This window comes from Musca vetustissima, unplaced genomic scaffold, assembly GCF_032173495.1.
Source record: "Musca vetustissima isolate MV318-11 ecotype Yass unplaced genomic scaffold, APGP_CSIRO_Mvet_v1 utg10917, whole genome shotgun sequence".
Taxonomy (NCBI): Eukaryota; Metazoa; Arthropoda; class Insecta; order Diptera; family Muscidae; genus Musca; species Musca vetustissima.
In genome coordinates, this window is record NW_026880121.1 from 199,878 (window position 1) to 224,026 (window position 24,149).

At 37.1% G+C, this 24,149-nt stretch overlaps 3 protein-coding genes across 3 annotated transcripts; 1 reads left to right on the forward strand and 2 right to left on the reverse strand.

Annotated features, from left to right (window-relative positions):
• Nucleotides 1–1,482: 1,482 nt before the first annotated feature.
• On the reverse strand, nucleotides 1,483–3,480 carry LOC133325507 (DNA repair and recombination protein RAD54-like). Its single transcript, XM_061534251.1, has 5 exons — nucleotides 2,492–3,480; nucleotides 2,236–2,392; nucleotides 2,035–2,178; nucleotides 1,717–1,978; nucleotides 1,483–1,650 (listed from the first exon to the last, which is right to left on the reverse strand). Exons 1-5 carry the CDS (start codon nucleotides 3,402–3,404, stop codon nucleotides 1,483–1,485), a joined length of 1,644 nt encoding a protein of 547 aa, XP_061390235.1. The 5' UTR covers nucleotides 3,405–3,480.
• Nucleotides 3,481–5,499: 2,019 nt separating this feature from the next.
• Nucleotides 5,500–7,229, reverse strand: LOC133325502 (protein ABHD13). The gene is made up of 4 exons (XM_061534246.1): nucleotides 7,092–7,229; nucleotides 6,445–7,028; nucleotides 5,681–5,859; nucleotides 5,500–5,609 (listed from the first exon to the last, which is right to left on the reverse strand). The coding sequence occupies exons 1-4, from the start codon at nucleotides 7,222–7,224 to the stop codon at nucleotides 5,501–5,503; spliced, it is 1,005 nt and encodes a 334-aa protein (XP_061390230.1). The 5' UTR covers nucleotides 7,225–7,229; the 3' UTR covers nucleotide 5,500.
• Nucleotides 7,230–9,937: 2,708 nt separating this feature from the next.
• On the forward strand, nucleotides 9,938–24,149 carry LOC133325516 (chromodomain-helicase-DNA-binding protein 1). Its single transcript, XM_061534259.1, has 10 exons — nucleotides 9,938–9,993; nucleotides 14,452–15,364; nucleotides 15,455–15,563; nucleotides 15,675–15,824; nucleotides 16,161–17,280; nucleotides 17,346–20,346; nucleotides 20,578–21,097; nucleotides 21,274–21,528; nucleotides 21,652–21,804; nucleotides 23,831–24,149. The coding sequence occupies exons 1-10, from the start codon at nucleotides 9,985–9,987 to the stop codon at nucleotides 24,147–24,149; spliced, it is 6,549 nt and encodes a 2,182-aa protein (XP_061390243.1). The 5' UTR covers nucleotides 9,938–9,984.

Below are 24,149 nucleotides of genomic sequence, written 5' to 3' on the forward strand. Positions count from 1 at the left end.
CACTACTATATTCTTCGTTTCCGTTTTCTTCTTCTTATTTTTTCTTCTACGTCTACGAAGAATCTAATCTTTTGATATTTATCAAAACAATAATAATAATAATAAATTCAACTACACGCACTCACACACACTTGCATTATTTTCTATTATTCTTGGTCGTCTGTCGTCATTATTCTTTCTTCCACTTTTATTTCTTTATTATCATTGTAAAAAACCAACAACAACAAAAAATGTGTCAATTTTCCATCAAACTCTCATCTTATGCGGTTGGTGGGGTTAAATTAATTTTCTCTCTTTTGCATTACCACTAAACAAAAAAAAAAACAAACACAATTTACATTATTAACACAATTTGTGGTTTAATTTAAACATTTTATTTGTTTAAATATCAATTAATTATATATTTTTTGTATTTTTTACATTCGACGACGGACAATCCACCTATTTTTTCCATTCACCACTTGACAACTGACAACTCAGTGGATGTGGACACAGACAATCGATACTTACTATCGATATTTTTCCTCTTTGCCATCAATGACAATTGACTATCGGTTACTTTACAAAGAGAGGGAATTAAAGCACATTTACAAGGGACAAAGAAAATTATATTAAAAAATAAAATAATTGAAAAAAATAAAAAATAATAATTTAAAAAGAAAATAAAAAAAAATAATTTAAAAAGAAAATAAAAAAAAATAATTTAAAAAGAAAATAAAAAAAAATAAAAAAATAATTAAAAAAATAATTTAAAAAAATTAAAAAAAAATACAAAAATAATTAAAAATAAAACAAAAATAATTAAAAATAAAACAAAAATAATGTAAAAAAATTACGCTTTCTTAGGAGCCGCAAAAAATTATTTAAAAAAATCTACGTCTTCTAAGAAACCCCCCAAAAACAAATATTAAAAAAAACCACGCCTTCTAAGAAACCCCCCAAAAATCCGCGCCTTCTAAGGAAGACGAAAAAAATATATAAAATACACCTCAAAAATTATTTAAAAAATCCACACCCTGTAAGGAAACTCAAAATTTTTTTTTTAATTTTTTTTATTCAAAATCACTATCTTTGCTATCATCTGGCTCTGCATACTCCTCCTCGTCATCCGATGATATTCGACGACTTTTCTTGGATTTTTTACAAAATTTTTCCTCCAAACTACACGGATCAGGAGCTTCTCGTTTATCTCCCTGCAGTTCGGATTTCTTCTTAACCTCCCCCTGCGACCGGTGATGGAAAACAAATGTTATACATTTACTGGTACGCCATGCCTCAGCCAGATTACTATCCGGTAGACCACGATTATTTGAACAATGATACCACTGCGACAAATGGGAGGTGCAATCGGTATTTTCCGGTGGCGGTTCGGTTTGTATATTATTGACACAACGTTTGCATTTGAGTCTGTAGGTAAATTTGAGAAAAAAAGTTTGGCATTTAAAAATTCCAAAAAAAAAAGTGTTCGAAAAATATTTTTGTTTACTTGTTGTGGGTATCCGATAAGATCCCCGGTTCATAGCGAAACAAATCCTTTAAGTCGTCTCGGGTAAAATGTTTCTCTTCACTTTCATTATTATCGATAATTGTGCTCGATAGGGATTTCTTGTGGGTTTGGCGCTGCAGGATTTTCTCTTCAATGGAACCAGTCTGTAAAATAAATAAAAAAATGATTTTAAATATTTTTTTAATTGCTCAAAAATTTTGAAAACCCACCGCCACCAGCCTATAAATAAAACATGGTTTCTTCTGGCCATCTCTCCAAATTCGGGCCATGGCTTGTTCATCATTTGCCGGATTCCAATCGGGGTCGAACATAAACAAACGATTGGCACCAATTAAATTCAGGCCACAACCCCCAGCCTTGGAGCTTAACATAAACAGGAAACAATCCACCGAGGGGTCATTGAAACGCTCCACAACTTTGTTACGTTTCTTAATGGACATGGTACCATCCAATCGGACAAAGGGATATTTTCTAAAAGTACCAAAAAAATATTAAAAATGAAAAAAAAAAAATTTCAGGGACCCCACCTCTTCCTTGCCAACTGTTCAAATAAATCCAGGGTTTGGGTATAATTTGAAATTAACACAACCTTATCATCGCTATTGGTTCGTATGGTGGCCAGCATAAAATCCAATAACATGAATTTGCCACTTAGTTCGGGGTTTATTTCTCTGAAAATTTAATAAAAAATAAAATTTATTTGAAAATCCAAAAACTCTTGAACTTACTTGGTACTATGATTTGCGGGAAAGATTGTTTGGGCATTTTCAAAGCCATTTTCTCTTGCCAAGACTTTGTCATATATCAAATCCGGATGGCTGCATAATTTCTTCAGATTTGTTATATCGGCCAAGGCAGTAAGGGAGGTAACCTTTTCATTGCAATCTAAAAAATATATTTTTAGGGGTCATTAGAGGTCTAGATTAAAAAAAATGTTCAAGAGGCATGGATTTTTTCAAAATACTTTTGTCCAATTTTACTCACCTTGCAAATTTTTCCGCACCTTATCCGATTTCAAAAAATTCACATATAACGCCTCCTGCAGAGGTGTCATTTTTGCACATATTACCATTTCGAATTTAACCGGTAAGTATTTAGTTAAAATTTGATTAGTACGCCTTATAATACATTGATTAACTAAGCCAATCAATTCTTGGGTCTTTTCCACCGCCCTTTGCCGCTCTTTATCACTTGAATCGGCATTTTGTCCTCGCAGTATGGCATTTTCAAAATTCCGCTTAAACTCAGCGGCCGTACCCAACATTTCGGGATTGACAAAATTAACTAAACTAAAATATTCGGTGAGATCGTTTTGTATGGGTGTACCCGATAGCAGGACACGTCGTTTCGTTTTCAGACGCATCAAGGCTTGATAAGTTAAATTATCACTGTTCTTTAGGCGATGACCTTCATCGCATATGACCATGCCGATTTCATTGCGACACAAAATATCGGCATAGATGCGAAAGGTTTCATAACTTATCACCAAGACGGGTGTGCCGCAACGTTGGCTGGTGTTGTAGGCAAATTGTTCCAAGGCACGTATGTTGTCCTCCTTGGAACCACCCTCCATTGGCAGGCAATGCAGGCGACCATGTAGCCATTTGTGAAATTCGTTTTCCCAATTTTTCACCAACGACGAGGGGCAAACAATAATGGCCTTGGATATTGTCGGCTTGCAGTCAGGACTTTGACGTAACAGTGTCCAAGTCAGGGTAACACATTGTAGAGTTTTACCCAAACCCATTTCATCGGCCATAATACAACCGTTGAAGGGTCCCCGTTTACCCTCAACACACTCGTACATAAATTTGACGCCTTCACGTTGATGCGGTCGCAATATGTTACTCAGGATTGGATCGACAACAACATGTACCAGCATTTTCGAAGGATCCATAGTGACACGTTCGTGTTCCGTATACACAGGTGGGCTATATAGAACTAAGGCATTACAGGCATGCGGATCATGTAAGGCCTTGCGTACTGTTGATCGGCGTACACCTAAACTTCGATTGGAATTATATTCGGGTACATAATTTGCTATGGGCACTTTAAAGGGTTGTGACAACACCTTCGCAATTAACTGTTCATATTCCGTGGGTGGCAGTGCAACCAACTGGGATTGCCGTGGTGTCAATGGAAGTCTTTGGATTTCCACCCTCTGTTGGTCGGTGGTTCGTTTGCGTTTATTTATAAAGGGTGTCACGAAGTTTAATTTACTTCGGGATGGAGTTTTTTGCTGGCTGGGTGCCAGACTGCGGCGCTGTAATAAACACAACAATTTTTAATGGAATATTTTAACAAATTATGGTGATTATTTTTTTGACATACCATTTTTCCTACTCTTTTTGACAACTCCTTGGAGAGTGTTGTATATCAAAGGCCAGGAAATACAATTTGGAACGGCGAATATACTTTTATGGGTGAATCATTTAATTCGCATGCACCCTTTTTGTTGTTTTATTAAACAATTTTTATTAAATATTTAATAAAAATGTAATATTTTTGTTTTTAAAGAGCTATGGCGCCTTTCAGTTGTCACATTCCATTTCGATAACATTTTCGATTACTGTAATCGTAACTCATTTGTACAGTAGGAATACAGGGTTGCCAATTGTAGCTCATTACAACATATACAAGGCTTACAAGGGATAAAATATTTTTTTTTTGGATGCACACAAAAATTTAAAAAAAAAAATTAAATTAAAAAAAAATTCTCCAAAGATTAAAAAAAATTCTTCAAAAATTAAAAAAAAATCTATAAAAATTTTGCAAAAACTTTTTTCTTCAAAAAAAAAAAATTTCTACAAAAATTTAAAAATACATTTTTTTCAAAAATTTTAAAAACATTTTTCTTCAAAAATGTAAAAAAAAAATTCTCCTAAAATTAAAAAAAAAATCTTCAAAAATTAAAACAAAATATTCTACAAAAATTAATATTCTTCAAAAACTTAAAAATTTTCCTTAGCAAGGGTGGATTTTTTAAATATTTTGTTGGGGTCCCTTAAAAAAATTAAAATTTTTCTACAAAAATAAAAAAAAAACATTTTGATTTAAAAAAAAAAAAATCTTTAAAAATTTAAAAAAAATTATTCTAATTAAAAAAATATCTTTAAAAAATTAAAAAAAATATTTTGACTTTTTAAAGAAAATCTTTAAAAAAATATATGGATTTTTTAAAAAAATTCTTTAAAATTTAAAAAAAATGTTTGATTTTTTTTATTCCGCCTAATAAATTAACCATATTTTTTCTTAAAATTTTTTAACAATTGTGTTTTTTATTAATTTTGTAATTAGTTATAATAATTGCTCTTACATTTTGTTGTTAATTGTTGTCGTTATTTTTTCAAATTAATTAATATCTTACAATAAAAAAATCGGGATTGAATAGCCATATATATATTATGTACTATATACACTAGTCATTTAAAGCTGTTTGTTAATTTGGTTAAAAGAATTGTTTTATTTTTTTATTTTTGCATTTCAATTTCCCACAGCCTCCTCAATCTGTTTTTTTTTTTTTTTTTTGTAAAGAAGTTTTTCATTAAAAGTTTTTTTTTGTATTTTACAGTGTTAATAGTTTTCATTTCCAACTCGTTTCCTTTTCTTTGTTGGCTTGGCAGTAGAAATTAATTTGGGAAATTTGATTATTGTTATGTTAGAAAGTAGAAGAAGAAAATGTAGTTTATATAGTTTCAAAAAATATTTTAACTATTAGTTAGGGTTTTGGAATTTAAGATGAGATTTTATATTATGTCGAAAACAATGTTTTTTATTATGAATAATATTTTTTGGTTTCATTTGTCTATATAGTTTTTAGCAAGATATAGCTCAACAAAACTTAACATAAAATTTTGGTTTTTTTCAGTTTTACGAAAAAATGCAATAGTTTGTTTTAATAAAAATACATGGTTATATAATAGGATGGATAATAAATGGTATAACATATGCCCTTTGTGGGCGAAGATAAAAAACAAAAATAATTTCGTAATTTTACACATCCTGTATTTCACTCCAAACATTACTTTTTTCGGGCGGCTTCTCCAATGGTGGCACTATATTTTGACACTCATTGAGAAAGGTCTTTAAACCTTGATAATATCTGAAAAAAACCAAAAGAAAAATTAAAATAGAAATGAATTTGAATTCGAAAAAAAAGATTGTTCTACACACCCATCTACAATCCATGTATCGTTGTGTGAGCCTCCTATAAATTCTAGTATACGTTTACGATCACTGCCACATGCCGTATATAAGGCACGCATCATACGTGGTGGTACCAAATTATCACTTAAACCGCTAACAAATAGAAATGGCACTGAGCATTTTGAAATTTTGGTTATTGAATCGAACTGGAAAAAAAGGAAAAACAAGAAAATTTAATTTAAAAAATTATTTAAAAAATCCACGCCTTATATAGGTCTCCAAAAACTATGTAGGTCTCAAAAAAATTATTTAAAAAATCCACGCCTTATACAGGTCTCCAAAAACTATTTAGGTCTCAAAAAAATTATTTAAAAAATCCACGCCTTATATAGGTCTCCAAAAATTATTTAGGTCTCAAAAAAATTATTTAAAAAATCCACATCTTAGGTCTCCAAAAAATTATTTAGGTCTCCAAAAAAATTATTTAAAAAATTCACGCCTTATGTAGGTCTCCAAACAATTATTAGGTCTCCAAAAAAATTATTTAAAAAATCCACGCCTTATGTAGGTTTCCAAAAAATTATTTAGGTCTCCAAAAAAATTATTTAAAAAATCCACGCCTTATGTAGGTCTCCAAAAAATTATTTAGGTCTCCAAAAAAATTATTTACGAAAAATTATTTAGGTCTCCAAAAAATTATTTAAAAAATCCACGCCTTATGTAGGTCCCCAAAAAAGTTATTTAGGTCTCTAAAAAATGATTTCAAAAATCTACACCTTATATTATCTCACCTTATTTTTATACAAAATATTTGGTACATATTTTACAGATGGATGTACCAGCTCCACTGCCATTTCCGGTATACTTGTAAATGTATTTTCAACAATGGCACACATTATTTTTTGGCTATATATGGTATCGGCGGCCACATCAATGGCCACGGCACCGCCCAATGAACGACCAAAGACTACAATCTGGCTATGATCCAAATCGTGACGAGTATAGAGATAATCAATGGCCGCCCTTGCATCCGTTACCAAGCCACGTTCACTAGGCGCTCCTGTCGATAGGCCATAGCCACGATATTCCAACATCAGAATGTTACAATTGAGGCTATAAAAGATGCCCCATACATTTTGCATACGATGACCCATATTGCCGGCATTACCATGCAAATAGACAAATGTCGGTACACTTTTGGACCGCTCTTCGGGCTGGCTGACCCAAAAGGCATGTAGGGTAACCTTGTCGGCGGTGCGTATACTCACTGTCTCATGAGGTAGATTATGCATGGTGGGTATGGGTATATAGACACGGGAGTTTGCCGGTAAATCGGGATGATACAATAACACATCCTGGCCATAATAGAAAATACCTAAAATGAAACATCACGAATTAATAGTTTTCGATTTTTCGTATGGTCGTTCGCCGCACTTACCCAACAACACCAAACCGATTAGGCCAAAGGTTAAATAACCACCATAGAAATAATAAAAAATAAAACATAACAGAAATGAGGCCACTGTTATGGCCCATACGCTACGCGATTGTGGCAGCTTAACCACAGCCATTTCTTTGGTTAACGTCGGCATGCTTGTGTTTGCTGCTGCGTTCCTCCTACTACTCCGTTTCACAAAAAATTCTCTAGCTAATTAGGAAATATTAATTTCATTGCCATTATTTTCCGAATTCCAAAAAACCCAAATACTACTTCATAAGCTCCATCATCACCATCAACATGATTTGCTTTGCTTTGAAGAAAGAACGAGCGTACAAAGCGTAAGTTTTGTTGTGCTGGAAAATGTATGAAATTGTCGTCTCTGCAGCAGCGGGAAAATGTTTTCACATGTAGATTTTTTTAATTTCTTGCAATTTTTATGCAAATTAATATCCTTCGTAAAGGATTTACGTTATAATTAGGAATTTTTATTAGGACTTTGAAGGATTTTTTTGCTTTTATTTACAGGCCGTCAACATGGTTCTATAGATCGATAACAGACATCATTAGGGTTGACACAATCGATTGTGGCCAAGTGTGTTGACACATTGGGGGCGAAATGTTTATCATGTTTGTAGGTATTCACACAAGGTGTAGATTTTTTAAATAATTTTTTTGAGCTTCCCTAGAAGGCGTAGATTTTATAAATATTTTTTTGGGGTTCCTTAGAAGTTGTACAGCATTATTGTAATCAAATAAATTCCAGGTAGGACCCTTAGTGTCTTGAGTTTCATATAAGGCCATATTTTGACAAAAATCGCAATCTTTCTTCTTTAAAAAAAGCTGAATAGGTCCCGCCAGGACCAATGAAGGTCTTGCGGATCCATATTTTTGGAAATGTTGCTACGATTTCAAATTATTTTTATTCATTTTATAATGAAGAGGCAATTTGGGGCTCTAATACAGCCTTATTATAATCAAAAAAAATTCCAATGAGGACCCTTAGTGTCTTGAGTTTCATATGAGGACTCTTAGGGTCTTGAGAATCCAAATCTGATACAAAATTGCTGTTGAAATTTCTTAAATTTAAAATTAATATTAATTCTCAAACGTGGAGGAGCAATTTGGTGGACAAAAATCGGGGGGCGGACAATGCAATTCCCCTTCAGGACCCTAAGATCTGTTTTGTATAATTTAAAAATTTATAAAATTTTGGGGTTTCATATGAAAACGATTCCATGTAAAGCTTGAAATAACCAAAAGTTACCCGAAAACCCCACAAATTCCGCCAGGTCCATAAGGGACACTTTAATTTTGGCACATAATTCGATGTTTTCTAGAGAATATTCCGTAAAATATTGAAACAACTCGATGCCGGATATCATATAGAGCTTAAAATAAAACAAAATAACCAAAAATAAGCCACAAATTCCGCCAGGTCCATAAGAGATCTTTGAAGATTCCCTTGATTTTTGGTTATAATCATCAAAATTCGGAGTTTCTTATGTTAAATTCTGGAAAATCTTAACACAACTTCATGCAGGATACCATATAGAGCTTGAAATAAACAAAAATGATCTGAAATCACCCATAAATTCCGCAGGGACCACAAGAGATCTTTGAAACCCCGCTTAATTTTGGGATATAACCACCCAAATTCGGATTTTCTTTGGGATATAATGATCAACATTCGGAGTTTCTTAGGTTAAATTCCGTAAAATCTTATCACAATTCCATAGAAATCTGCCCGAAAGATTCCCACAAAAATCCATTGAAAATTTTCCCATAATTCTTTAGAAAACCCCTTGAAAATACCCTAAAATCTGTGAAATTTTTTCAAAATTCGCAAGAAAATCTTCATAAAGCTTCGAAAATCCGAATAAAATTCGTTTTGAAAAATTTGCCACCATCAAAGTGATTACGTACAAGGCGTGTATTTTTTTGGGGTTCCTTAGAAGGCGTAGATTTTTTAAAAAAAATTTTGGGGTTCCTTAAGGTAAGGTCACACTAGGCAAATATATGACGAAAAGTGTCAAATATTTCTTTATTTAACTTATTTTTTTATTAATTTATTTTATTTTTTTAATTGATTTTATTTATTAATTTCTTTCTTGTCTCATCTCATGAAAATGACCTCTGGCTGTCAAAAATGGCCACACTCTCTATTTTTCTTCCATTCGATAATAAACATATCGATAACTGCCACTGATGCTTAGTAGTCAAAAGTCGACCTACCTATCCCTAATATACAAGATGGCTGTCATAAAGTCGTAGCCTGTGAACGTATAATTCCATATAAAAATAAAAATATTTTATATATATGTAAAACAAACAGTGCACAAAAACAACTATAAATACATTTTGTTAAATAACAACAACACCTGCTGGATTCTGTTTCTTGCCACACGTTTTATTAATTTTATGAAATTTAAGTGAATTATTTTGTGAAGCACATTACAAAAGTAGCATTCTAATCAGTACGAATAAGAAAATCAAGGCAAATGTGAAAGAAATAAAAGAGAATAAAAAATAGAAATAGAGGTACGCCAAGAAGAATTCCATATATGATGAACGGCAAAGCGTAATGTTCGAAAACGACGACGAACGCGTTGACCCTCAAATTAAGTGGTCGTAAATTGCAGGCTGGCAACACTGTACCCAAAAAACAAAATGGCGATTTTCGACAAATGACTTGTGAATGGAAAGCGAAGACGACGTGAAAAATTTCTGTGTGCTGCGTTGGAGAAAAAAAATTCAATACCTGACAAGAGAAAAATTTTTTTTAAATTAAGTGCAAGTTTTTGCCAAGAAAAAATATTTGAAAATTTTCCAAACAAAGTGCTGCGATTAATGTCTACTACAAGAATAAAGCCCATGCAGATTAAAAAATATCATGAGTCAGGTAAGTCGGCAAAAAAAAGTGGAGCTGTGGATATTTGTTAAATTTTGGCGCTTAAAATTATAAATATTTGAATAATTTTTATGGAATTCTATTAAATAGACTATGCCTGATATTTACCAATAGTTTCCGGGTCTTCCGTCTGCTGGGTGTGGCTAGAAATTTCGGTAATATTATGGAGTCTCAAGTTGAGACACCTTATGGGGAAATTGCCAATAAGCGGTTTGGCTGCTGCCTGCAAATGGGATCGATTTGAAAATTTGCAAAAATTTCCAATTTCCAAAAATTGTTTCACAATTTTCTCCATCGATTTGGAAACTAGACGAATCGAGGAATTTGAATATGTGAAAATTTTGAAAATCCATTAGGTACCCATTTTTGCAATTTTAACTTAAATTCTAATATTTTGATTTGTTTTCAGTCGATTCGATGTGAAATTTGCCTAAAAATCATATCCTTTTTATTGAAAATATGATATTTTTCGAAAAAATCGCCTTGATTACGTAATCACTTTGCTGGTGGAAAATTTTTCAAATCGAATTTTATCGGGATTTTTGAAGATTTTTAAAGATTTTCTTGGGAATTTTGAAGAAATTTCATAGATTTTAGGGTCTTTCCGAGTGTTTCCTAAAGGATTTTGTGAAAATTTTCAATAGATTTTTGTGGCAGGTCTTTTGGGCAGATCCCGATGGAATTGTGTGAAGATTTTACGGAATTTAACCTAAGAAACGCCAAATTTTGATGATTTTACCACAAAATTAAGGGGGTTTTGAAAGGATCCTTATGGACCTGGCGAAATATGTGCGTGATTTCAGGTAATTTTTGTCTATATTAAGGTCTACACCGAATCCTGCATGAAATTGTGTTTAGATTTTCCAGAATTTGACATAAGAAACCCCGAATTTTGATGATTATATCCCAAAATCAGGGGGATTTTGAAAAATGGGTTGTGGTCCCTGCGGAATTTGTGGAGTATTTCAGGTTATTTTTGTCTATTTTAAGCTCTACATGGTATCCTGCATCGAGTTGTGTTAAGATTTTACGGTATTTAACCTAAGAAACCCCAAATTTTGATGATTATATCCAAAAATCAGGGGGATTTTCAAAGGTTGCCTACGGACCTGGCGAAATCTGTGAGGCATTTCAGGTCATTTTGGTTTATTTTATGCCCTATATGGTATACTGCATTGAGTTGTGTTAATATTTCAGGGAATTTAATTTAAGGAACCCCGAATTTAGGTGGTTATATCCCGGACATTCAAAGATCTCTTGTAGCCCCTGCGGAATTTGTGCCTGATTTCAGGTCATTTTTTGTTTTTGTTTTTTTTTTTCAAGCTCTTTATGGCATCCTGCATGAAGTTGTGTTTCCATTTTTCGGAATTTAAACTAAGAAACCCCAGATTTTGATGATTATATCCCAAAATCAAGGGGTTCCCCTACGGACCTGGTGGAATTTGTGGGGTATTTAGATAATTTTTGTCTATTTTATACTATACACGGTATCATGAATGAAGGTGTGTTAAGATTTTGCGGAATTTAACCTAAAATCAAGAGGGTTTTCAAAGATCTCTTATGGTCTCTTCGGAATTTGTGGGATATTTTAGGATATTTTTATTGATTTTAAGCTCTATATGGTATCCTGCATAGTGTTTTATCAATATTATACGGAATCTCCTCTAGAATCAAAGGGATTTTCAAAGGTCCCTTGTGGTCCCTGCGGATTTTGTGGGGTATTTTAGGTAATTTTTGTCAGTTTTAAGCTCTACATGGTATCCTGCAGTGAGTTGTGTTAAGATTTTAAGGAATTTAACCTAAAATCAAGGGGGTTTTCAAAGATCTCTTGTGGTCCCTGCGGAATTTGTGGGGTATTTTAGGTAATTTTTATTGATTTTAAGCTCTATATGGTATCCTACATGGAGTTTTGTTAATATTTTACCAAATTTACTCTAGATAACATCGAAATATGTCCCCTATGGACCTGGCGGAATTTTTGGGGTATTTCGGGAATTTTTGGTTATTTCAAGCTCTACACGAAATCCTGAGAGTAATTGTGTTAATATTTCCAAACGCTTTCATATAAAACCGCCCAATTTTTTTTTTTAAATTTTTAAGTTATACAATGCAGATTTTTGGGTCCTTGTGTTTTTGAGGGAGAAAGGTTGGTATTTTTGTTACAATATATCCTTTATGTTTGGAGTGAATCGAAATCCTACCCGAAATTGGAATTTAATTCGAAATTTTCGAACCGATTCGGGGCCCTAAATGAAGCTCAAGGCCCTAAGGGTCCTCATTGGATTTTTTTCACCCATTATTGTTTCTTCAATATTAAAAACAATAAAAAAGATTTAAAATTATAGTAACTGTTCGATAAATATGGATCCGCAAGACCTTTATTGGTCTTGGCGGGATCTATCCAGCTTTTTTTTAAAGGAGGAAGGTTGCGATTTTTGCCAAAATATATCCTTTATGTTTGGAAAAATTGGAAATTGAAATTTAATTCGAAATTTTTAAATCGATTTGCGACCTTATATGCAACTCAAGACCCTAAGGGTCCTCATTGGAATTTATTTGATTACAAAAATGCTGTGTTTGAGTCCCTAATTGTTTTTTCCATATTTAAAAATAATACAAATGATTTGAAATTATAGCAACTGTTTGAAAAATATGGATCCGCAAGAACTTTATTGGCCCTTGCGGGACATATCCAGCTTTTTGGAAAAAGAAATGTTGCGATTTTTGTCAAAATATATCATCGGAAAAATTGGAAATTGAAAATTAATTCGAAATTTTAAATCGATTCGAGGCCTTATATGAAACTCAATACCCTAAGTGTTCTCACTGGAATTTATTTGATTTCAATATTGTTGGGTTTGAGTATATAAAAAAAAAAACAATACAAATAATTTGAAATTATAGCAACTGTTTGAAAAATATTGATTCGCAAGATCTTTATGGGTCCTGGCGGGACAATACCCAGATTCTTTTGAAGGAGAAGGGTTTGCGATTTTTGTTAAAATATATGTTTGGGAGAATTGAACAAGAAATTGGATTTTAATTCGAAATTTTTGAACCGATTTGTGGGACCCTATATGAAATTCAAGGCCCAAAAAAGGGCACATTTTAAATCAAATTGGCTGTAATTTGATATATTGAGTTCTCATCGGGTAGCAAATCTCCCTACCAAAATTTATCGATCTCTACTTTTAAGGGTAGCCTCCATGAAACGGTACCCTTAATTATTCGAATTTTTGCGGATTTTTGGCATTTTTTTTAAATCAAATTGGCTTTAATTTGGTACTTTGCGTTCTCATTGGTAAAGAAATCTCCCTACCAAAATTTATTGATATCGGTCTGCTTTAAAGGGTAGGCCCCATATAAGGGTACCCTCGGATTTGTGGCACATTTTTAAATCAAATTGGCTGTAATTTGGTACTTTGTATTAGGAAATCTCCCTACAAAAATTTATTGATATCGGTCTGCTTTTAAGGGTAGCCCCCATATAAGGGTGCCCTTATTTTTACGGATTTTTAACAAGTTTATTGGTAGAATTAGCTGCAAATTAATATATTGGGTTCTCATTGGGTATTAAATCTCCCTATCAAAAATTTTCGATATCGGTGTAGTTTTAAGGGTAGCTCTCATGTAAGCGTACCCTTTAATATTCGATATTTTGCGGATTTTTGGCACATTTTTGAATCAAATTGGCAGTAATTTGGTACTTTGAGTTCTCATTGGGTAAACTATCTCCCTACCAAAATTGAGCGATATCGGTCCACTTTTAAGGGTAGCCTCCATGCTGTGGTACCCTTGGGAATTTCCCCCTACCAAAAATTATCGATATCGGTTCACCTTTTAGGATAGCTTTTCTACCGATTTGTAATAGTGTTTACACAATTTTACCGCCATTTTTGAACTATTTCATCGAATTTACCTATCCTACCTGTTTACAATTTAATTTTCATATCATAGGTGCTATGTTATCTAATCTGGAGATAGAATGAAGACGTATTTTTGTCACTACACTACTCTGCTGCTGATAACCAAAAAATTTATGTAATTTGTTTTTTAAAAATATGCTAATTTTAAAATAATCAAGCGGAATTGAATTTGAACAAAAATCTGATACTACTACAATTTATGCTATTATCAAAAAAAAAAAAAAAAAAAAAACAACAATTTTACAAAAAATAAAATCAACAAACGTAGACAATTTTTTTTTTTTCAAAAAAAAAAAAAAAAAAATTAAATTTTTTTCAAAAAAAAAAAAAAAAATCAAAAATAAAATTATCAAATTTTTTTAAAAAATAAAATTTTCAAAATATTTTCACAAAATTTGTTTTTTTTTTCAAAAATAAAATTACAAAAATTTTCATTAATAAAAAACACACCTTTCAAATTGAAAAAAAAAAAACAATTAATTAAAAAATATTTTTTCCCTCCTTTTCTCTTTTTTCAAAACAGGAACACAATGAATCCTTTAACAGTATAGGATCGGAAGATAACGACGACGATAACCACCATCACCGTGGTGAAGAAGATAATGAGCATAATGCCGCCGGAGGATCGGGTAGTGGCAGCGGTAGTTCATCCGGATCTGATTCCGATTCCGACAGTTCATCATCGTCATCGAATTCCAGTGATGACGGTGGACGTTCATCGCCCGAACCACCCGATCGAGATGAAGATGATAATGCACGCGATGGCCACCAAGAGAATGTCTATCGTCTGCAGCAGCAGCATCAACAACAACAGCGGCAAGAAGCCGAAGAGGAGAAACAAAAGCAATTTGCAGAAGCTGGACTTCCACCATCAGCCATTGAGGCCCAAGAGGATACCAAAACAAATACAAATGGTTATTCGGATGATAATGAGGAGAGCGGCAGCGATGACAGTGGCAGCAATTCCGATACCAATTCATCGAATGATGACGACGAAGAGGAGGAGGCGGCAGAGGGTAATCAAACAGCAGCGACACCAGCCCAACACAACAACGACCCGACAGGAGGAGGAGGGGGACATAAAGACGAACATCATAACACTACCCACAATACAACGGGAACCTCGGTCACCACCACCACTGACAACAATACCTCACACACAACAAACGATGAAGATGACTCCAATGATTCGGATGACTCGCACAGCAGCGATAATGGCGAAGAAGAGAACCGAGAACCTCACCACATGGCTTCAGAGACGACGACGGCGGCGCCGAAGACGACGACAACAACGTCTGACGAAGGTGGAGCAGCAGCAGTGAACCACCATAGTGATGATGAGGAGGAGGAAAATTCCGATTCTGCCGAATCGGGAAAATCATCAAATTCTTCAGCAGCCCATTCGCCTACCGAATCGTCGAGTAGCAGTAGCAGCAGCAGCAGTAGTAGCAGTGTGAGTACTGACTGACACTTTCATATATAAATCTGATCGAATCGATTATAACTAAAATCCCTTTTATAGGAAGAAACTGAAGATGACTATCAGCCAAAACGTTCGGCTCGCCAAGCTCGAAAACCCCAACCTGTCGCCGTCGAAAGATCAAGGAAACCAGTCAAAAAGAAAAAGCGCCAAAAGTAAGATCCTCCTCCACAATTCGATGGCTTAACTTTGCTGATGAGATGTCCTCTCTTTTTCTCACTCTCTCCCCCTCTCTTTTTTGGAAATTTTGAAATTTCTTTTTTTAGCTGGAATTCCGATGAAAGTGATGAAAGCGATGAGGACAGCGAAGACTCAGCGCCGCCCTCGAGACGTAAACCGCCGCCAGCCAAACAAAAACAACAGCGAAGAAATAGGAAGTCGGCTTCCACGGAGGATAGTGGAGAGGATAGCAAGAGGTAAGTTGTGATTGAATTCTATTTTTTTTTTTTTTTTTTTGAAATACTTACTTAGCTGGTTTGTGTCAGAACTTTCGTTCCATAAGCCGAGCTTAAAAATTTCCAGGCGCGTCGGTCTTTTGCGCAGTTTTTCCAATTTGAAAGACCATTTTCGGCTATGTTATCTTCGATTTGATCTTTCCATCGTATTCGCTTTTATATGCCTTCTGGGCTGGGCATCTTCATCTATTCTCACAACATGTCCTAGCCAACGTGTACAGAGTGCCGCCATTTCTGTTCACTTTTGTGGGACCTTAAAAAATATTTAAAAACAATTTTTTTTCTTCCCTTTCTCAGATGTGGTACGCGCCGTGCCGCCGCCGCTGTCAGCTATAAAGAAGATTCCGATAAAACCGATCCCGACGATCTCCTCGAAGTTGAATATGACGAAAGTCAAGCAGAGGCAGCTGCCTTGGCGGCGGAAGAAGATGAAAAATGTGAGACTATCGAAAGGGTGTTGTATAAACGTCAGGGCAAAAAAGGCTGTACCGGCAATCAGACGACAATTTATGCCATCGAAGATAGTGGCTGTGACCCGAATGAGGGTGTCGATGAAAACGATTTGGAAAATACCGAAACACAATATCTGATCAAGTGGAAGGGCTGGTCTTACATCCACAACACCTGGGAGTCGGAGGCAACGCTGCGCGAACAAAAAGTCAAGGGTATGAAGAAATTGGATAATTTCATCAAGAAGGAACAGGAGCAGGTCTATTGGATGCGTTATGCCGGACCGGAAGATATCGATTATTATGAGTGCCAAAAGGAGCTGCAAAATGATTTAATTAAATCGTACAACAGTGTGGATCGGATTATAGCACGAAATGTGAAGCCAGAAGGTGGGGTGGTGGAGTATCTATGTAAATGGCAATCGTTGCCCTATGCAGAGGCTACATGGGAAGATGGGGCATTGGTGATGCGCAAATGGAAACGCTGTGTGGAACAATTTGAGGAAAGGGAGATGTCAAAATGCACCCCCTCACGGCATTGTAAGGTGTTGAAAAATCGCCCGAAATTTTATAAAATAAAAAATCAACCCGATTTCCTAAGAGAGGGTTTAACCCTCCGCGACTATCAAATGGATGGTCTGAATTGGCTGTTGCATTCGTGGTGTAAGGAGAATTCCGTTATCTTGGCCGATGAAATGGGTCTGGGTAAGACGATACAGACCATCTGTTTCCTTTACTCCCTGTTTAAGGTCCATCATTTGTATGGACCGTTTTTGTGTGTGGTACCGCTGTCGACAATGACCGCCTGGCAGCGAGAATTTGATCTCTGGGGACCCGATATGAATGTGGTCACCTATTTGGGTGATGTCAAGTCACGCGAAATGATACGTCAGTACGAGTGGACATTTGACGGTTCGAAAAGACTGAAATTTAATTGTATTCTCACGACCTATGAGATTGTGCTGAAGGTGAGTGGGGGATTGAAAAATTTTAAATTGATAATTTTTAAATGGGGTCCTCTTCTTTTTTACAGGACAAACTGTTCCTGGGTACATTGCAATGGGCAGCATTGCTGGTCGACGAGGCTCATCGTTTGAAAAACGACGATTCTCTGCTCTACAAATCGCTCAAAGAGTTTGAAACCAATCATCGACTGCTGATTACCGGCACCCCGCTACAAAATTCCCTAAAAGAGCTTTGGGCCCTGCTACATTTTATTATGCCCGAAAAATTCACCACCTGGGAAGATTTCGAATTGGAACATGGCAATGCTGCGGACAAGGGCTATACGAAACTGCATCAACAGCTGGAGCCATATATTTTACGGCGTGTCAAAAAAGATGTGGAAAAGAGCCTGCCTGCCAAAGTCGAACAGATTCTTCGCGTCGAAATGACCTCGCTCCAGAAGCAATATTACAAATGGATCCTGACCAAGAATTTCGATGCTCTGCGTAAGGGTAAAAAAGGCTCCACATCGACTTTTTTGAACATCGTCATCGAATTGAAAAAGTGTTGTAATCATGCGGCCCTAATCCGCCCTTCCGAATTCGAACTAATGGGTATGGGTCAAGATGAGGCTTTGCAAACGTTGCTAAAGGGTTCCGGTAAATTGGTACTGCTCGATAAGCTGCTCTGCCGCCTCAAGGAGACCGGTCATAGGGTGCTGATTTTTTCACAAATGGTACGAATGTTGGACATCCTGGCCGATTACCTGCAAAAGCGTCACTTCTCATTTCAACGTTTGGACGGGAGTATCAAGGGTGAGATACGCCGCCAAGCCTTGGATCATTTCAATGCCGAGGGGTCGCAGGATTTTTGCTTTCTGCTCTCCACCAGGGCGGGAGGTTTGGGCATCAATTTGGCCACAGCCGATACGGTAATCATTTTCGATTCCGATTGGAATCCCCAAAACGATCTGCAGGCCCAGGCGCGGGCCCATCGTATTGGCCAAAAGAATCAGGTGAACATTTATCGGCTGGTCACCGCCCGTTCCGTCGAGGAACAAATTGTCGAGAGGGCCAAACAGAAAATGGTACTCGACCACTTGGTGATACAACGGATGGACACAACGGGTCGCACGGTGTTGGATCGCGGCGGTTCGGGGGCCTCCAATCACACACCTTTCAACAAGGACGATTTGTCGGCCATTTTGAAATTTGGCGCCGAAGAATTGTTCAAAGACGAACAGGACAACGATGAGGAATTGGTTTGTGATATCGATGAGATTTTACGGCGGGCCGAGACCCGCAACGAAGACCCCGAAATGCCTGGGGATGATCTACTGTCCGCCTTCAAGGTGGCCAGTATTGCAGCCTTTGAAGAAGAGCCGGACACTGCCACCAAGGACAATGATTCGAACAATCAGGGTGGGGATGAGGATGATACCAAGGACTGGGATGACATAATACCCGAAGATTTCCGGAAAATTGTCGAAAACGAAGAACGGTCCAAGGAAATGGAGGATCTCTATTTGCCACCAAGGCGTAAAACCGCAGCCAATCAACAGGACAAGAAGGGGGGCAAGAAAGGTCAGGGGGAGGATAGCAATGATTCGGATTATGATGGGGGCTCCGATGGCAGCAATGATGGCGGCGAGGGTGTTGCTGGCAAATCAAAGAGACGCGGCCGCCCCGCCATGAAGGAGAAAATCATTGGCTTCACCGATGCGGAAATTCGACGCTTCATACGTTCGTACAAAAAATTCCCCGCTCCCCTGGAGCGCCTCGAAGCCATTGCCTGTGATGCCGAGCTGCAGGAGAAACCCCTGGCCGAACTGAAACGCATTGGCGAAATGCTGCACGATCGCTGTGTCCAGTTCCTGGAGGAACACAAAGATGATGCGGCGGCGGCGGTGAAAAAACCCCCTGCCACAGATAGCACTGCCGCGACAGACGATGCCGCCGCCGGAGCCAAACAGCGACGCAGTCGAGCCACCTACTCCGTTAAACTGGGCGGAGTGTCCTTCAATGCCAAAACCCTACTCACCTGCGAAGAAGAACTGAAGCCATTGAACAGTGTCATACCCGCCACCATAAACGAACGCCTCAGCTGGTCGCTGGACATCAAGACCCGCCCAGCCAATTTCGATGTGGACTGGAGTGTTGAGGAAGATTCCCGGCTGCTGTGTGGTATCTACCAATACGGCATTGGTTCGTGGGAACAAATGAAAATGGATCCCAGTCTACGGCTGACGGAGAAGATACTGCACAACGACGATCGGAAGCCCCAGGCCAAGCATTTACAATCGAGAGCGGAATATCTGCTTAAGATAATCAAAAAGAATCTGGAGACTAAAAATAAAAAAGCAAAGGGTGTGGGGGGTGGTGTGACGCGGAAGCGGAAACCACGCAAACAAAAGGAGGCCACCACCCCAAATGCTGTGGGAACCGCTGCTGAAACTCCGGAAAGGAAATCCAGACACCAATCGGTGTCACGTGATGATGAACTTTCACAAACGGCAGCGGGTGGTGGTGACAGCAATGCTGCAACCCCCCTCGAAAAGAAATCTCGCAAGGAAAGAAAAGAAAGTACCCGAAATTCCCACACCGCCGATCAATCCCTCGATGAGACAACCTCACACAGTGTGGCCGATGCCTCAAACACCTCGGAAAAACCCCGGAAAAAGAACAAAAACTCAACCAAAGACAAGGATGGTGGGGCGGGGGCGGCCACCGGTGGTGCTGGTAGTACACCCAAATCCTCGGGTAAAACGAAAAAATCTGCCAATTCGGATTCCACGAATAAACCCATGCATTTTACCGCCAACAATGAACCCCGAGCTTTAGAAGTTTTAGGCGATCTCGATCCGAATATCTTCAACGAATGTAAAGAGAAAATGCGACCGGTTAAGAAAGCGCTCAAGGCTCTCGATCGTCCCGATGCTAGCCTCTCGAGTCAAGATCAAATCAAACACACGAATGACTGCATCCTATCGATTGGCAGGCAAATTGATGCCTGCCTTGAGGCATACCACAAGGATTCCGAAAAGAAGGAATGGCGTTCGAATTTATGGTATTTTGTTTCGAAATTTACGGGTAAGTAGACTAAAATATTTAATTTTTTTCACAATTTGTTTAAGAAATTTATTTCTGCAAAAAAAAAATCAAAAATGGCGTTGATTTTTAAAATAAATTTTTAAATTTTTTCAAAAAAAATTTTTTTTTTTTTTAAATTTTATTTATTTATTTTTTTTTTCTTTTTGAAAAATTTTATTTTATCAAACGTTTATGTTTATTTTCTGTATTCTATTTTTTTTTTCTAACCAGAATTCGATGCCAAAAAACTCTTTAAAATGTACAAAAATGCCCTTAAAAATACCGATGGTGATACGTCAAAATCTTCGGCGAAATCCTCATCTCAATCGCCGCAGAAGCGATCGAAAGACGATTCTCTAACACAAAACGGCAAAGATGATAAATCGCCAGTTAAAAAGAAGAAAAAGGATAAGGACAAAGGAGAAAGAGGAGGCGGGGATGATAAAAACGCAACCGCCGCCGCATCAACAACACCCAAATCGGAACGTTTTATGAAAGTGGGTAATGCAAATAAACCACCGCCACATACACCAGGTGCTAGTGGTAGTGGCATGCCTCCGCATATGAATAAAAACAAAAGACCACCACCACACACTCCAGGTGGTGGCGGTGGTCACAATAATTCGCCCATGAAACGTAAACGTGATGATATAGAGGGGGGAGGTGGTGCTCCGGGAGGCCCTGCGAGTATGGGTGGTGGTGACACCAAATCGCTGTCATTTAAAAGGCTCAATATGGATGATCAGGGAAGGTAAGGAAATAGTTATTTTATTTTTTTTTTATAAAAAATATTTTTTAGAAAAATAATTGTTTATAAAAAAATATTTTTTAAAAATATATTACAAGGCAAAATTCAAATAATAAAAATATATTTTTATTTTTTTCAAATACATATATAATTTTTTTAAACAATATTTGTTTTTACAGAAACCGCGACGATCGCAAAAATCGCCATCGTGACGATTACTATGGCAGCGGCAATAGTCATGACGGTTTGAATACCAGTCGCGGCAGTGTTGGCAGCAGTGGCGGCGGCAATGATCGTCGCACATCAATGAATTCACCCTCCACACCGAATAGTCGCATGCATCCCAACAATTCGCGTTTACCACCCGGCAGTACATCGTCACCATATTGTGATGGTGGTGGTAGTGGCGATCGTTGGGGTCACAATCGAGATCGGTAAGTTGAGCAAAATTAATATTAAATTTTTAGTGAAGTTGTAGGTGAAGCGGAAAGAGTTTCTCAGAGGATGTTTTTTATAAAAATTTAAATTAATTTAAATTGTTTCATGGTAATTTTCAGATATAACAGTGGCAGTGGTGGCGGCGACTACAATAAACGTGATCGTTATGACTCCTACAATAATCGTCCTGGCGGTGGTGGTGGAGGAGGAGGAGGTTATCATCATCGAGATCACAAAGATCGAGATAGAGATCGAAGATTTGACAAAAGAAGGTAAGGGAGATTATTTGCATTGGCAGATCATTTACATAGAGTATGAATAGTAGTGGTCCTAAAACTGATCCTTGTGGAACCCCCCATATAAAAGGGGCATATAATCTGATCTAACTCCATTATACATAAGAAATTGGGAATCGGTCGAAAGTCTGTATAGAGACCACAGGTCTTTATAAAGACCAATTGGTCTGTATAGAGACCACAGGTCTTTATAAAGACCAATTGGTCTGTATAGAGACCACAGGTCTTTATAAAGACCAATTGGTCTGTATAGAGACCACAGGTCTTTATAAAGACCAATTGGTCTGTATAGAGACCACAGGTCTTTATAAAGACCAATTGGTCTGTATAGAGACCACAGGTCTTTATAAAGACCAATTGGTCTGTATAGAGACCACAGGTCTTTATAAAGACCAATTGGTCTGTATAGAGACCACAGGTCTTTATAAAGACCAATTGGTCTGTATAGAGACCACAGGTCTTTATAAAGACCAATTGGTCTGTATAGAGACCACAGGTCTTTATAAAGACCAATTGGTCTGTATAGAGACCACAGGTCTTTATAAAGACCAATTGGTCTGTATAGAGACCACACATGTCTTTACAAAGACCAATTAGTCTGCATATAAAGACCACAGGTCTTTATAAAGACCAATTGGTCTGTATAGAGACCACAGGTCTTTATAAAGACCAATTGGTCTGTATAGAGACCACAGGTCTTTATAAAGACCAATTGGTCTGTATAGAGACCACAGGTCTTTATAAAGACCAATTGGTCTGTATAGAGACCACAGGTCTTTATAAAGACCAATTGGTCTGTATAGAGACCACAGGTCTTTATAAAGACCAATTGGTCTGTATAGAGACCACAGGTCTTTATAAAGACCAATTGGTCTGTATAGAGACCACAGGTCTTTATAAAGACCAATTGGTCTGTATAGAGACCACAGGTCTTTATAAAGACCAATTGGTCTGTATAGAGACCACAGGTCTTTATAAAGACCAATTGGTCTGTATAGAGACCACAGGTCTTTATAAAGACCAATTGGTCTGTATAGAGACCACAGGTCTTTATAAAGACCAATTGGTCTGTATAGAGACCACAGGTCTTTATAAAGACCAATTGGTCTGTATAGAGACCACAGGTCTTTATAAAGACCAATTGGTCTGTATAGAGACCACAGGTCTTTATAAAGACCAATTGGTCTGTATAGAGACCACAGGTCTTTATAAAGACCAATTGGTCTGTATAGAGACCACAGGTCTTTATAAAGACCAATTGGTCTGTATAGAGACCACAGGTCTTTATAAAGACCAATTGGTCTGTATAGAGACCACAGGTCTTTATAAAGACCAATTGGTCTGTATAGAGACCACAGGTCTTTATAAAGACCAATTGGTCTGTATAGAGACCACAGGTCTTTATAAAGACCAATTGGTCTGTATAGAGACCACAGGTCTTTATAAAGACCAATTGGTCTGTATAGAGACCACAGGTCTTTATAAAGACCAATTGGTCTGTATAGAGACCACAGGTCTTTATAAAGACCAATTGGTCTGTATAGAGACCACAGGTCTTTATAAAGACCAATTGGTCTGTATAGACACTGCGCCTGTCCTGTACAACGTGCGCACATTCCAAGTACAGATTCGCAGATCGTGTTTCTTTATACGTTTGCGGGAGTCGTCAACTTTAGGGGGGCGTGAACTCGCGACACATATCAGCTCACTATTTGTTGTTGCTTGGCGTATCTATCATCCCCAACGCCACCCTTAGCAAATGATCAGCTGCGATATAAACACTCGCGTTTACTCAGACATAGAGTTGCCAAGTTTGTCTCTTGTAACAAAGCGAAGTTCTTAGCTGACAAACGAAATAAACTGCATGAGAATTTCGCTGGTGACTCACTTCGAGGTTAACAAGGCAAGGTTAAATGGTATCCCAAATAAACCGCCAACACTACTCAAAATTATTATTTTTTTTTATAAAAAATTATTTCTATTTTTTTTATTTTCTTTTCAGATACCCACCTTCACATCCGCCACCACATGGCGGTTATGGTAATCATCCTTATCCTAATTATGGTTATGGTATGCCACCAAATGGTGTTGGTGGACCACCACCACCGGGTATGGGTGGTGGTTATGGTGGTGGTGCTGGCCGCGCTCCTAATATTGGTGATCCACGATATAATCATTCAGCCGGCGGAGGCGGCGGCGAATGGTCAAGAGAATATCCACCAGATGCATATAGAAGAAGCGGTGGTGGTCCGCCCGGTACCCCAGTTTCTTCAAGTGCTAGCAGTAGTGACCGAAGACCGCCGCCATCATCTCAAACATAA

Coding starts and splice junctions, on each gene's coding strand:
- LOC133325507 (XM_061534251.1), bottom strand. CDS start 3,404: ATGGATCCTTCGAAAATGCTGGTACATGTTGTTGTCGATCCAATCCTG. Junction 1,979..2,034: donor GAACAGTTGGCAAGGAAGAG/GTGGGGTCCCTG, acceptor TGGTACTTTTAG/AAAATATCCCTTTGTCCGAT. Junction 1,651..1,716: donor TTATTTATAGGCTGGTGGCG/GTGGGTTTTCAA, acceptor TTTATTTTACAG/ACTGGTTCCATTGAAGAGAA.
- LOC133325502 (XM_061534246.1), bottom strand. CDS start 7,224: ATGGCTGTGGTTAAGCTGCCACAATCGCGTAGCGTATGGGCCATAACA. Junction 5,860..6,444: donor ATATTTTGTATAAAAATAAG/GTGAGATAATAT, acceptor CTTTTTTTCCAG/TTCGATTCAATAACCAAAAT. Junction 5,610..5,680: donor GATACATGGATTGTAGATGG/GTGTGTAGAACA, acceptor GGTTTTTTTCAG/ATATTATCAAGGTTTAAAGA.
- LOC133325516 (XM_061534259.1), top strand. Junction 17,281..17,345: donor CCTATGAGATTGTGCTGAAG/GTGAGTGGGGGA, acceptor TCTTTTTTACAG/GACAAACTGTTCCTGGGTAC. Junction 21,529..21,651: donor TGGGGTCACAATCGAGATCG/GTAAGTTGAGCA, acceptor GGTAATTTTCAG/ATATAACAGTGGCAGTGGTG.